Source organism: Kogia breviceps, chromosome 3 (assembly GCF_026419965.1).
Source record: "Kogia breviceps isolate mKogBre1 chromosome 3, mKogBre1 haplotype 1, whole genome shotgun sequence".
NCBI classification, from domain to species: Eukaryota; Metazoa; Chordata; class Mammalia; order Artiodactyla; family Physeteridae; genus Kogia; species Kogia breviceps.
Genome location: NC_081312.1, coordinates 5,385,029 through 5,398,737, shown reverse-complemented (window position 1 = coordinate 5,398,737; position 13,709 = coordinate 5,385,029). Strand labels below are relative to the sequence as shown.

At 58.1% G+C, this 13,709-nt stretch overlaps 1 protein-coding gene across 2 annotated transcripts in view; it reads left to right on the top strand.

The window, feature by feature from the left end:
* The window catches only part of CYP46A1 (cytochrome P450 family 46 subfamily A member 1), a 34,474-nt gene extending 26,468 nt beyond the window's left edge, over nucleotides 1-8,006 (top strand). For both annotated transcript variants that reach the window (XM_059058368.2, XM_067027778.1), the window contains 5 exons: nucleotides 1,904-1,988; nucleotides 2,650-2,760; nucleotides 6,141-6,229; nucleotides 7,005-7,071; nucleotides 7,277-8,006. In XM_059058368.2, the coding sequence (XP_058914351.1) occupies nucleotides 1,904-1,988; nucleotides 2,650-2,760; nucleotides 6,141-6,229; nucleotides 7,005-7,071; nucleotides 7,277-7,447 (523 nt within the window). In that variant the 3' untranslated portion in view covers nucleotides 7,448-8,006. The remainder of the gene's footprint in view (nucleotides 1-1,903; nucleotides 1,989-2,649; nucleotides 2,761-6,140; nucleotides 6,230-7,004; nucleotides 7,072-7,276) is intronic.
* Nucleotides 8,007-13,709: the final 5,703 nt, after the last annotated feature.

Genomic DNA, 13,709 nt, shown 5'->3' with positions numbered 1-13,709 from the left:
GGGTCCATCAGAGCAGCGGTGGCCGTCATCAGCAGGGAAGGGCCGACTGAACGGTTGCCTGAGAATGTAACGCCGTTGACCCTTGAACGACAGGGTTTGAACCGTGCGGGTCCACTTACACATGGATTTTTTTCCACTAAACACCTGCGACAGCACCACACGGTCCGCAGTTGGTTGAATCTGTGGATGTGGAGCCGCGGACACAGAGGGCCAACTGTAAAGTTATACTCGGATTTTTGACTGTGCGGAGGGTGGGTGCCCCTCACTCCTGTGTTGTGCAAGGGTCAACTGTAGCTTACTGGTGTTTAAAAATACGTAATAGTATTTATTAAAAATTTGGAGAAAAGAAGAAAAGTTAAAATAATGATTATAACTATAATAATAAATCCACCTGTGGTGCCCCCATCCACCCATGGACAGTTCATGATTAATTACTGAATTTTGCCATGTGTATTATCACAACATTAGCCCACAGTTTTGCAACCTCTTCCCAAGTTCTTTTTTTTTTTTTTAAATATTGTGTCTATGTGTATATATGTATATCATATATATCATATATAATATCATATATATAATAAAATTTACCCTTTAAACCATTTTCAGGCGTATGGTTCAGTGGCATTAAGTACGTTCACTGTTGTGGATCCATCACCACCATCCTTCACCACCGCCCATCCCCAGAACATTTCAGCCTCCCAAACGGAAACCGTCCCCGTTAAAGGCTCCCTCCCTGCCTCCCTGCCTCCCTGCCTCCAGCCCCTGGCAACCACCATTCAACTTCCTGTCTCCAGAAACCGGACTCCTCCTGGGACCCCATATGAGTGGAAGCAACAGTGTATTTGTCCTTTTTGTGTGGCTCGTTTCACTCAGCACCGTGTCCTCAAGGCTCATCCGTGTGGCAGGATATGCCCCTCCCTTCTGAGTCTGAGTGAGAGTCTCTCGTACGTATGGACCACGTCTTGTTCATCCATTCATCCATCAGTGGGCACTTGGGTTGCTCCCACCTTTTGGCTCTTGCGAATAGTGCTGCTGTGAACGTCGGTGTGTAAATATCCACTTGAGACCCATCTGCCCGGAAGTAGTGGGATTGCTGCATCACATGGTAGTTCTGTGTTCAACTTTTTGAGGAGCCTCCATACCATTTTCCTAAGCAGCTGCACCACTTTACATCCCCACCAGCAGTGCCCAAGGGCTCCGATTTCTCCACATCCTCACCAGCACTTGTTATTTTCTGTCTTTTTTTTTTTTTTTTTTTTTTTTGCGGTACGCGGGCCTCTCACTGTTGCGGCCTCTCCCGTTGCGGAGCACAGGCTCCGGACGCGCAGGCGCAGTGGCCACGGCTCACGGGCCCAGCCGCCCCGCGGCACGTGGGATCTTCCCGGACCGGGGCACGAACCCGCGTCCCCTGCATCGGCAGGCGGACTCTCAACCACTGCGCCGCCAGGGAAGCCCTATTTTCTGTCTTTTGACAAAAGACCCCGTCATGGCTGGGAAGTGGTCCAGGTCCACCTCCACGGCTGCATATTATTCTAACGGTGCACGTTCCCAGGCTCGTACCTGCATTCCTGCATCGCCCCTTCTGCTGTTTCCGGCTGCTGTGAACCGGGCTGAAATAGGCATCTTTGTGCAAAGACCTTGTTCTGTGGTGGTTTGTTTCCTACAGCCAATTCCGAGCAGCACACACAGCGGGTGAATGTTTTAAGGGTCTGGAACGTAGTTCCCAGCTGCGTGGGCGTCTGCGTTTGGACGTGGAGGTGCCTTCCAGAAGGGGGGCTGGGGGGGCAGTGTGTGCAGCGGGGAAGCCCCAGGCCTCTCTCTTCAGGTTTCCTCCCACCCCGCCCTTCTTAAAACTAACGTGGGACATCTCTCCTTGGAGATGAACTTGTCTTTGTCTGACTGACAGGCTGCAGGCTGAGGTGGATGAGGTCATCGGTTCCAAGAGGCACCTTGACTGCGAGGACCTGGGGAGACTGCAGTACCTGTCCCAGGTGTGGGGATGGGGGAGAAGCTTCTGGGCAGAGGTGGGCAATTCATCGACCGGGCCTGCTGCCTCCCTGAACCCTTTAGTACAGGGTTCTTAAATGTCGCTGCACCTGAGAATCCCCTGGGAGGTTAAAAAACTGCCCATGTCCGGGCTGCTCCAGGCCAATGATACTGAGTCACTGGGGGCGGGACCCAGCATGGCTAAGGTTTCCCAGGTGATTCCAGTATGGAAACCAGCCGAGTTAGTAAAACCCAGTTAGGCCTGGGTTCCACAAGCATTAGGCTTCCCAGCTAGGGGCCAGGCTCAGCAGAACCCCCCTCCAACCCCCAGCACAGCACAGGAGGAGGCCTTCCTCGAGCTGCTGGAGCCGTCAGGATGCTGGGAGCCCAGGTTTAGAGGGAGGCCTGGCTCTGGTCTCTGGTCTGGTCTGGTCTCTGGCACTGTGGCTTTGCACAACCCCTCTTCTGGGCCTTGGTTTCTCCTTCTGTCACATGAGGGGTTGGACGTGCAGATGATGCTAATCTTGCAGGGTTAGGGACCCAGTTCGGCCGTGGGTGCACATTCAGCGCCGTGAAATGGAGCAGAGGTGCGTCCGGGACATGCTTCTGGCACTTTCCATGGGGTCTCTTGATGTCTCTCGTTATCTCCCTGTGTGGTGTCCGCAGGTCCTCAAAGAGTCGCTGAGGCTGTACCCGCCAGCGTGGGGCACCTTTCGTCTGCTGGAGGAGGAGACCTTGATCGATGGGGTCCGAGTCCCCGGCAACACCCCGCTCCTGGTGCGTGGGGGCCCTGCCCGCCTGCCCCCAGCTGGCCAATTCGGGGCTATCCGCTGACATCAGGGACTCCTCCAAAGTCCGTGGCCCTGTTATCCTCCCTGGCCGCCCTGTGCACTCTTGTTTGAGTCTTACCATAACCCTGTGATGAATTTCCTCTCCCCACCCCACTGTCCAGTATAAGATTACAGTGGGTGATTCGAAAAGGGAGGTGCCTCATTTACAGCTGAGGCTGCTGAGGCTCAGAGAAGTTAAGTTACTTTCCTGAGGTCACACAGCCAGTAAGGGGCAGAATGGGATGTGCCCAGTTTCAGAGCTGGCCCAAATTTGCCCCAGTTCCTTCTCTTGCCATGGCCCCTCCTCCCACTGAGGTTGACTTTCTCCCCCTGTTCTCCTTCACATTTTGTTCCTCTGGCTGTTTCCTCATTCATTCATTCATTCAGCCTCCATTCATGCACAATGACCTCCCCAAACCCACCCCCTGCCCCCCAAACTAGAACGTAACCACCTATGTACGCGTCATTCTCCTGATTCCCTCCAAAAGCTGTCACTCTCCTGAATTTTGTGCTTGCCTTCATGTGTGTGTGTGCCCACACAATCATATGTCCTAGGACTTGCTTTGTGACTCAGCACAATGTCTGTTAAGATAGTGTTGATTTCCACGTGTGGCTGTAGGCCACCCATTTTCACTGCTATGTAATATTCTGCTGTGTGAGTTGCACTATTGCACGTTGATTCCGGGGTCAACAGGCATGAGAGAGGGTCCCAGTTTGTTGCCATCATGAGCATAGCTGCTGCTGTCAGCTTTCCTGCCCTGTGTCCTGATGCAACGTGCAAATGTGTTTGTTGGGTGTGTGCCCAGGAGTGGGAGGGCTGGGTTGTAGGACAGATGACTGATCCACTTTATAAACTAGGGCCAAATTATTTTCCATAGTGGCTTTGCCAGTTCAGATGCTCCCTTGTGGTGTATCTTCCTCACCACTTAGTAGGGGCCAATTTCTTATTTTTTGCCAGTCCAATAAGTGTAAGGAAAGTATTTTGCTGTGGTCTTGATGTGCACTTTCCTGATTACTGGTGAGGTTGGGTAGCCCTACCCTGTTTTTCCTCTTCTATGAGGTGTTTGTTCATTTCCCTCTCTTGGGTCGTTTGTCTTTTCTTATTATTATGTAGAGTTGTCTTTACAAATTCACATGTTAATCCTTTATCAGGTAGATGTGTTGCAAATGTCACTCGATACATGGTTTGTCTTTGTTTTTTTTTTTTTTTTTTTTTGCGGTACGCGGGCCTCTCACCGTCGCGGCCTCTCCCGTTGCGGAGCACAGGCTCCGGACGCGCAGGCTCAGCGGCCATGGCTCACGGGCCCAGCCGCTCCGCAGCACGTGGGATCTTCCCGGACCGGGGCACGAGCCCGCGTCCCCTGCATCAGCAGGCGGATTCTCAACCACTGTGCCACCAGGGAAGCCCTGTCTTTGTTTTTAATGATCTGACATTCTTAAATTTCTTAGTGGTTAGTTATCTTGTTTTGTCTTGTTTAAGAAATTCTTCCCTGCTTTGAAGTCAGAAGAGTATTCACTTACATTGTCTTCTACCGATTTTACACTTTTGAAAGTTAAGCTCTTATCTATCTGAAATTGATTTTGCGTATGGTGTGAGGTAAGGATCTGTGTTTGCTGAGGCTACTATTGCAAAGCATCATGGACACAGTAGCTTAAAGAGCAGAAATTTATTTTCCCATGGTCCTGGAGGCCAGAAGTTCAAGATTTAGGTGTCAGCAGGTTGGTTTCTTCTGAGGCTTCCCTCCTTGTCTTGCAGACAGCCATCTTCTCCCTCCACCTTCACATGGCTTCTTCTCTGCCTGTGTCTGTGTCCTAATCTCTTCTTATAAGAACACCAGTCATACTGGATTAGGGGTCCCAATGACCTCATTTTAACTTAATAACCTCTTTAAAGAGCTTATCTCCAAATACAGTCACATTCTGAAGTTAGGACTTCAACTTATGAATTTTAGGGGGATGCAATTCAGCCCCAAACAGAACCTATGTTTATTTTTACAAAGGAGAAAGACGTGCTCCAGTCCCACCCGTTGAGTCTCCCTTCCCCAGGGCCCTGCCAAGCCCTCTCCAGCACGTATCAAAGCTTCATCCATGTGTCCTTTTTTTTTTTTTTTGGCCACACCATGCAGGTTGTGGGATTTTAGTTCCGAGACCAGGGATCAAACCTGGGTCCTCGGCAGTGACAGCGTGGAGTCCTAACCGCTGGACCGCCAGGGAATTCCGTATCTGTACTTTTTAAAAGAAAAACATCCTGCGCCAGTACCACCCGCCCTAATGACCATCTCTTCAGAATGCCCGTATGTCTGGCAGGGCGAGGCCCTGGGGCTGACTCGCAACCCACGTGGACAACCCCGTGGACCTTGAACGGGCAGACGCAGGCTCTGATCCAGGCCCCGCTTCCTGCGGGCTGGGTCGTCTCAGGGAAGACCCGGAACCTCCAGGACTCAGCACCATCCTTGTAAGATGGGGATAATGGTACCTGAGCCAACAGGATAATACAGGATAACGTACATCACGTGTCTGGCAAAAGCCCCTGGCACATAGTAGGCGCCCTTGCTGACCTTAGACCCCTCCTGGTCTTATGCTCCCCACTCAGCTCCAGGCCCCCCCTCCAGCCTTGGATGCCCTGGACTCTCACACAGAGAACCAGGGGCAGCATGGGCTTGGGGAGATACTTTGTGCAAAGGACAGCACCCAGGGCCCAAGTTATGGGTCCTGAATGGCCCCTGGGGGCTGGGGCATGGAGCTTCAGCTTCAATCAGGAGGCGCCAGCTGTGCAGGTGAAAGGCTAGTGGGGGCTCTGCGGCTCCCCCACCCCCACCCCACCGAAGCAAGCCTTGTGTTGAAGAGAACCTTTGAATAGTAACAGCTCTCAGGAATCTAGAGAAAGATGGCCTTGCAACAGACCTGAGTTTGCATCTCATTTTGGCCGCTTACTTGCCAGGTGACTTCAGGCAAGTCATGAACCTCTGAGCCTCGGTTTCCTCATCTGTAAAATGGGGATAATTGTAGCTCCCCCATAGGGTGAGGTCAAGCATGGGACGATGTAGCATGCCCAGCTGGTCGGCAGCATATTGGGCTGCCCCCTTTCTTCCTCTTAGAGACTTTTCAGGGGCCAGTGGAATCCCACACTGGTCCAGTTTGGCAGGTGGAGAGATGGGTGGGGAGATGGGTGGGTGGGGAGATGGGAGGGCGGAGTAGAGCAGGGGTGGGGAGTGTGGGAGGGGGTTCTCTGCTCCGAGTCTCCCCAGTGGGTGACTGCAGCAGGTGGGGGAGGTGCAAGGGGACCCATCCTTGGAGCCAGAGACAAGCGGATCCTCTGCCCGGCAGTTCAGCACCTATGTCATGGGGCGGATGGACACATACTTTGAGGACCCGCTGACTTTCAACCCAGATCGCTTCAGCCCCAAAGCACCCAAGTAAGTCTCTCTTCAAGCTGTCCACAAGTGGAGACCTGGTGGGAGGATGGTCCCAGTGGCCTCTGGCCTGAGCGGCCTGTACTCACTGAGCCCACGTAGCCTTCCAGATCACTGCGAGGGAGTTGTGAACCCCTCTCTGCCCCCATTTACAGGGAGGAAATAACGACTCAGAGGAGGTTAGGTAACTTGCCAAAGATGAACAGCCAGGAAGGGGCAGAACCAAGGTTTGAGCCCAGCTCAGAATGGTTTTAAAGTCTGTGCTCATAACCAGTCCCTTATACTGGGAAGGCCTGTGACTTGGGCAAGTGACTGCATCCCGGCCCCCCACACCTTGATGCTCCTATCTGAGAAATGGGAATACCGCCGGCTCCCTCTAGAGGTGGCTGTGGGAGTGAATGGTTTCAAGTACTGAAGCAGTGGTGGGGAGGAGAGCCAAGCTCAGGGGACAGACACCTGAGTCCAGACCCAGACTGTCCAGAACTGAGCGTGCGGCCGGCTGAATAAGTGGAGTAAGTGACGTAGGACCTTGGGGGTGTTGCTTTGCCTCTCTGAGCCTCAGTTCCTCCATCTGTGAAATGGGAATAATAACAGCTCCTTCCGGAAGGCTCAGAGGAGGATAAAATGAGACAATGCTGACCCAGAGCTTAGCCGAGTCAGCTGTTGATGTCTTTAGCGTGTTCGAAAACGAGCCCTGGCCCAAAGCCGGTCATCACAAGGATGGCTTTGTCACGACTGTCGCGGGGCTGCCTCCTGACGCCTCTCTCCCCGCACGCAGGCCGAAGTTCACCTACTTCCCATTCTCCCTGGGACCCCGCTCCTGTATTGGGCAGCAGTTTGCTCAGGTAGGGGGCCAGCGCTGGGGTTTCTGCCCAGAAGTGACTGCGGGGTGAAGTCTTGTCATCGGGAAGCATTTCAGAGCCCTGCTCTGGGTCCCTGGGCTGGGGGCTGGGGGCTGGGGGCTGGGGACCCAGGCAACTGTGGCATTTGCTGCTTATTCCCTCATTCATGTCACTGACGCCCCCCCCCCACCCGCTCCCGCGCGCACAGATGGAGGTGAAGGTGGTCATGGCCAAGCTGCTGCAGAGGCTGGAGTTCCGGCTGGTGCCCGGGCAGCGATTCAGGCTGCTGGAGCAGGCCACGCTCAAGCCTCTGGACCCCGTGCTGTGCACCCTGCAGCCTCGGGGCTGGCAGCCCGCGCCCCCGCCCCCGCCCTGCTGAGGGGCCCTCGGGCAGGACCGGACTCCTCCGCCAGGGCCACGCCCACGCTGTTCCCCGCCCTCTTCTCCGGGAGCGCCGTCCACACTGGCTCCCAGCCGGCCCTCTGCCCACTGCCACGTGCTTCACAGCCCTGAGAGCTCCCCGTCCCCTGCTGACTCCGCTGCCCTTCTTGGACCAGCGCCTGCCATCTCCCAGCTGCCGCCCAGATGTGCTGTTGTCTCCCCCCACCTCTTTGCACAGGCCATGCCCTCTGCCAGACACCCTAACTCTTGCTCACTCCCTAAAGCCCTCTTCAGGTGTCACCTCCTCCAGGAAGACCCCCTTACCGCCCCCCGGCTGGGCCAGGGGCCCCTCCTCTGTGCTCCCTTGGCCACCTGTGCCACCTCTAGCACCACACTGACCACACTGTATCATGAGTGTCCTTCGATGTGACCAACTGCCCTGCCAGGCTGTGAGTGCCTCGAGGGCAGGGTCTGCGTGTGATTCACCTCTGAGCCCCCTGTGCCCACCCAGGGCCTGGCACAGAGTCGATGCTCGATAAATAAATGTGTTGACTGCATGAACGGCCAGACCAGGCCGGGGTGCTCTGGCCTCCGTTTTCTCATCTGTAAAATGGGTGCCTTGTTGAGGCTGATCTCCCTAAGGGCTGATGCAGCTCTGGAAGCTGCGCTTGGAGATGCCCAGACAACGCCACGTCGGGAGAAGACGGCCCAGGTTCCCGGGAGGGCCCCATGTTATGTGCAAGGCCATGCTCCTGGGGGGTGAGGCTGGGACTGGGGGCAGTTTTGAGAGCTTGATTTGAGAGGGTCGGGGGCCCTGGGGCCTGTGTGGTCTAGTCTACTCCCAACAAGGCCACTGACACTCCAGAGGGCCTCACATGGGCTGGAGCCCCCAGGATCTCTCTTGGGGGCAGCTTGGTGGAGCTGAGTGTGGACACCTGGCCTCACACCCACTGCACCCGTGCGCCTGCTGGCACAGGGCTGCCCCTCCTGACCTGGGCGGAGGAGGCTGCTGGGGCCCAGGTGCTGAGACTGTAACCCTCACGGCGGCGGGTGGGTGAGGAAGCTGTGCCTTCCTCCTCGGGGCTGAGGGGTGGCCAAGGGGCAGGAAATACTGGACCTGCCACATGTCCTCTGGGCCTGTCCAAGGGAAAGGGCCTGTTTCTCCTTCAGCACTTGGGACTTTGTCTTCATGCAGGAACAGCTGGCCCACTGCCTGGGGTACGTGCGCCGGACAGGTCCCCCCCACGATACCTGAGAGGGCACAGGTTTGGACTGGCCCCTGCTGTACGTCAGCCCCTCAGCCCTCGCTGCAGCCTGAACGGCAGCTCCGAGGGGTCTTCCCAGTTAGCAGACGAGGAAACTGAGGCTCAGGGGAGGAAGTGGCTCAGCACAGGTGGGTGTTCTGCCCTAGGATGGGCTGCGTTCCCAGCCCAGGCTGGACGTGGGGTCGCACGGGAGTGGTGGCGTCTGAGCCTCTGGGCAGAGCGTCTGCCTCTGTAGCTGCAGATCCCTTGCTGAGTGAGAGTCCCCTGCTCCCCCAAGCCCCGGACTGACCGAAGCACTCGGCTGGGCCCCGATCGAGCTACGCCCCACCCTCTGTTTCCATCTCCCTGCCTTGGGGTGGTGGTGGGGAGGCCAGAACCTCCTGTGGCTCTGAGAAGGGTGTGTCTGGGCCAGCTGGATCAGGTCAGCGGGGGTGGGGCCTGGAAACCTTTCCTTTTAAGCCCCCCACCCACGAGACCTCAGTGTGCACAGGGCTGGTACCAACCCCCGGGGCCCAGGCAAGATGGACGCGATTAAAACCAAGGTCCTGCAGCCAGACCTCCTGGGTCAAATCCTACCCCATCTGTCACTGGTTACGGGGCTTTGCCCCCAGGTTCCCCATTTGTAAGGGAGGACAAATAACAGGACCCACATCCGAAGGTTTGTGGGACGTTCTACGTGGATGGTGCTCAGCACAGAGCCTTTCGGCGTCAGGGCTGCACACTCAGCAGCTGTAACTGTAACTGGCGGTGGCATCTTTATTGCCGTGACGTCCAGAGGAGGCCGGGCAGTGCAGTTCCCAGAAGAGCCACACGGTGGCGCCCCGGCGCAGCTCTCAGAACTGCGGGTCCGCCGCAGGCAGGGTGGGCGGTGCCTCCCCACCCCTCAGAGGGTCCGGAGGGCCCTTTCCCAGCCCGCCCCCTCACCTGTAAACCTGGACAAGGTGAGCTGGGTCTACAATCTCACTCCGGGCAGGAAACTTCCAGCCTGCACGCTCACCCAAGTCCCCCCTGGTCCCTCAGGTCTGAGCTGCTCTAACACCTCAAATGCATTTTATGCTCCCCTGAAGTCACCTCCGGTGCCCTCGGCCCCAGGGGTCTGGAGGCTGGGGATGGGGGACCCTCAGGGTGTCTTCTGGCCAGGCTGCGGTGGGGCGTGGCCTCAGGAGCCTTGTCTGCTGGTGTGGAGATGCGAAGCTTGGCCCAGCCGCGGTCAGATGGGAGGTTTTCTTCCTCTGTGCTCTGGGTGCTGGGACTGGAGGCTGGCTTGGGGTTGCCTGGTGGCCCTGTGGGCCTCAGTGTCAGCCAGCATGGGTGGGCAGAGGACCACAACTAGTTGCCCGGCTGGGAAGGTTCTGGATGGGGCTCAGCCCCTCCTGGTTGTCTTGGCCGAGTAGGTATGGTGTCTGCTACCCTAGTAGGTCCAGCCAGGCAGACCCCACAAACACAGTGTGTGTGGGACTTCCTGGGTGATCACGAGAGGGGAGGACCACCTGGATGCGACCTCAGGGGACGGGCGAGAGGGGGCTCAAGCCAGGGGTAAGTTCTGCGTTGCACCCCCTCTGCGTGGACGCTTACTCTCCTCTGAGGCGAGAATCCCGCATCTTCAGGCGGCTTCCTGATGAGTATGTGACCCAAAGGAGGGTCTTGAACCCCTAAATGCACGTCTGCCCAGACTTCACCCTGGGCTCCTCCAGACAGCCTTGGGCATGTCTGCCTGGACGTCCAAAAATAACCCCAGCCGGGGGAGGGGGCAGACACTGGGGTATTTCTGGCGGGCGGCAGGGGACGTGCAGAGGAGGGGCATTTCTCTGAATCAGGGTTGAGATGGGGACAGATGGCCTAGGACTTTAAAAACACTCATTTCTCCCGGAACATGGCTCTCCCGCACTCTCTTCCCACTGGAGGAAATCAGGGTCACCCTCCCGGTGTTGCCCAGCTCAGGTGGCCTCTGCCAGCCAGGCCGAGTGGTCACGCCCAGGGTGGGGGGGCCTGAGGGTCACGGCAGAGGATGGGGCCAGAGGAGGCCCGGAGTCACCCACTCTCGGCTGTCCCACAGGCAGCCTCCAGCTGGCCGTGCCCGGGCCCCAGGCCTGCCCTGGAGGAGGCTCCGTGGACCTCAAGGCGGTGCGGCCGGGCAGGAGGTGGGGAGTCCTGGAGCCTTTCATGCAGGAGCCCAGCCTCCCAGGTGGGGTGTGGAGGGTCCCAGGGTCAATGCCAGGTGGGCAGGGGCAAAGGACTTGTCTCTCTTCCCCACTCCCGGTCCTCGGGCCCAGCTCCGCTGGTTCAGCTTCTGGGGGGCAGAGGTGGGTGATGCAGCCGTGGCAGAGCCCCTGCATCCCCAGCCTGGGGGCAGAGCCCTTCGGGCGGCGCTGGCATCCTGGCTGAGGAGGAGTCCGTGGTGGTGGCGCTGGCCAGCCCCGGGCCCAGCTGTACTGTGACCCCGGGCCCCTTTCTACAGAGCGGGCCCCAGAGGTGGGGCCTCACTCTCCCTGGGGGGCCTCTCCCCTGCTGTGAGCCCAGGAGCCTGAGGAGGAGGGCAGGGTCTCCCCAGCAGCTCCGCGTCCCCTGGGCCACCCGCCCCTCGCACACACCAGATGACGGCGGCTCCTTGGCCTGCGCCCAGAGGTGAGGGGTTGCCCCAAGGAACCCGGGAGCTGCCCACACCCTCACACCCCAGGAATACCCAGTGCGGCTGACGGGCCTCTCAGGCTTCTTTCCTGGCTGGGAGCCTGGAGACTAGGAGGCTCACCCAAGGCCACCCACACCCAGGCAGCCATCAGCTTAGGGTGCCTGGGCTGGATGGGGGTGCCCCGGGTGTGGGAAACCAGCTCCCAGAGCTGCACTGGAGTGTGTGTTTGTGTGTGTGTGGTGTGTGTGTGTGGTGTGTGTGATGTGTGTGTGTATGTGTGGTGTGTGTGTGGTGTGTGTGGCGTGTGTGTGTGGTGTAGTGGTGTGTGTGTGTGGTGTGTGTGTGTGGTGTGTGTGTGGTATAGTGTTGTGTGTGGTGTGTGTGTGTGGTGTAGTGGTGTGTGTGGTGTGTGTGTGGTGTAGTGTTGTGTGTGGTGTGTGTGTGTGGTGTAGTGGTGTGTGTGGTGTGTGTGTGTGGTGTAGTGGTGTGTGTGGTGTGTGTGTGTGGTGTAGTGTGTGTGGTGTAGTGGTGTGTGTGTGGTGTGTGTGTGGTGTGTGTGGTGTGTGTGTGGTGTAGTGTTGTGTGTGGTGTGTGTGTGTGTGGTGTAGTGGTGTGTGTGGTGTGTGTGTGTGGTGTAGTGGTGTGTGTGGTGTGTGTGTGTGGTGTGTGTGTGTGGTGTAGTGTGTGTGGTGTAGTGGTGTGTGTGTGGTGTGTGTGTGGTGTGTGTGGTGTGTGTGTGTGGTGTAGTTGTGTGTGTGGTGTGTGTGTGTGGTGTGTGTGGTGTGTGTGTGGTGTAGTGGTGTGTGTGGTGTGTGTGTGTGGTGTGTGTGGTGTGTGTGTGTGGTGTGTGTGTGGTGTGTGTGGTGTGTGGTGTGTGTGTGTGTGGTGTAGTGGGGTGTGTATGTGGTGTGTGTGGTATGTGTGTGGTGTAGTGGTGTGTGTGGTGTGTGTGTGTGGTGTAGTGGTGTGTGTGGTGTGTGTGTGTGTGTGTGGTGTGTGTGTGTGTGGTGTAGTGGTGTGTGTGTGTGTGTGTGTGTGTGTGTGTAAGCCCTATGTATATGTGAGCCCAGGGGTGCGTGTGTGAAGCCCACAGGTGTGTGTCCATTTGTGTCTCTCCGTATATCTCTGTGTGTCTGGGGTCTCCGTGTCTCTGTGTATCTCTGTCTCTCGCGTGTGAGGCTGTGCATACGGGTCTCAGCGTCCGTGTCCGCGTGTCTCAGGCTGCGCACGTCTGGGTGTGTGTCTGCCGTGACCTGAGCTGTTAAGGAGGGGTCTGTTTTAAGCTAAGGAGGTGGACACACCTGGTGTTCGGCCCTGGCTGTGCATCGCACACCCCATCCTAACCCCGCCAGGTTAGGCGGCCCGCCCAAGGCCACACACCCGGGGGATGCAGGTCCATCCAACGGGGACATCCTCTGTCCTTCCTCAAGTCAGGGTCACCAAGGCCCCAGGTGAGGCTCCTTGTTTGAAGCTTTCCTGCCTCCATTTACGGGGTGGGGGAGGGCCCAGGAAGACGGGGTGTCCAGCAGGGCAGGGAGGAGGTGCCGGGACCCCTGAGACCCAGCTGGGGTGTGTGTGAATGTGGGGAGGGCAGGTGCCCGCAGGAAGCAGGGCGTCCCCCTTGACCCCGCCACGGGGAGGAGCAGCCCTGACCCTCCCTCCCTCCCTCCCGAGTGGCTTTGCTCCCAGCATCGGTGCTGGCTGGCCAAGCAGTGGGGACCCAGGGCTGGTGCGGGATCGAGCGGGGTGCGGGAGGGCGCCGAGCGCACGGTCCCCGGGCAAGAGGCTGCTGCGAGGCTCGCGCCCATCCTCCCCTGTGAAGGGGGACACGGCTTCCCCCGAGGCCGCACGACGTTGGGGAGGGCCCGGGAGGGACCCCCGCTCAGAGCAAACCCGGCAAATGTGCACCTCCTACCCCATGTTCCCTTCCAAGCACCCCAACTCTGGCCAACTGCCAAGTTCACGGGAGCAGCCGGCCCGCCCCCTCACCCTATCTCCCGCCGCATCCATCCCCGCGGCACCCCCAGCTCTTCGCCGGAGCTTCTCCTCCACCTTGAACCTGACCCTGGGCGTCCAGGTGTCCGGCTCCCCCTCCAGGTGTCAGCCTGCTCCTCCCTGACCACCTCCACTCGCCCAGCACCCTGCCCTGCCCTTCCTCCGCCACCCCCCACGTGCCCGTGAGCCCCCAGGAGGCCGCGCCCACGTCCCCCTCAGGCCCCGGCAGCCACTGACCATCATGGATGCCCACCGGGCGGTTGAAATGACATCACACGCTCCCCGTGAGCTAAGACCATGCCAGGTCTCGGTAGCCGTGACAGCGCCACGACAGGGGCCCTCGGCTGGGCAGAGTCAGGGCTGCAGGGTGG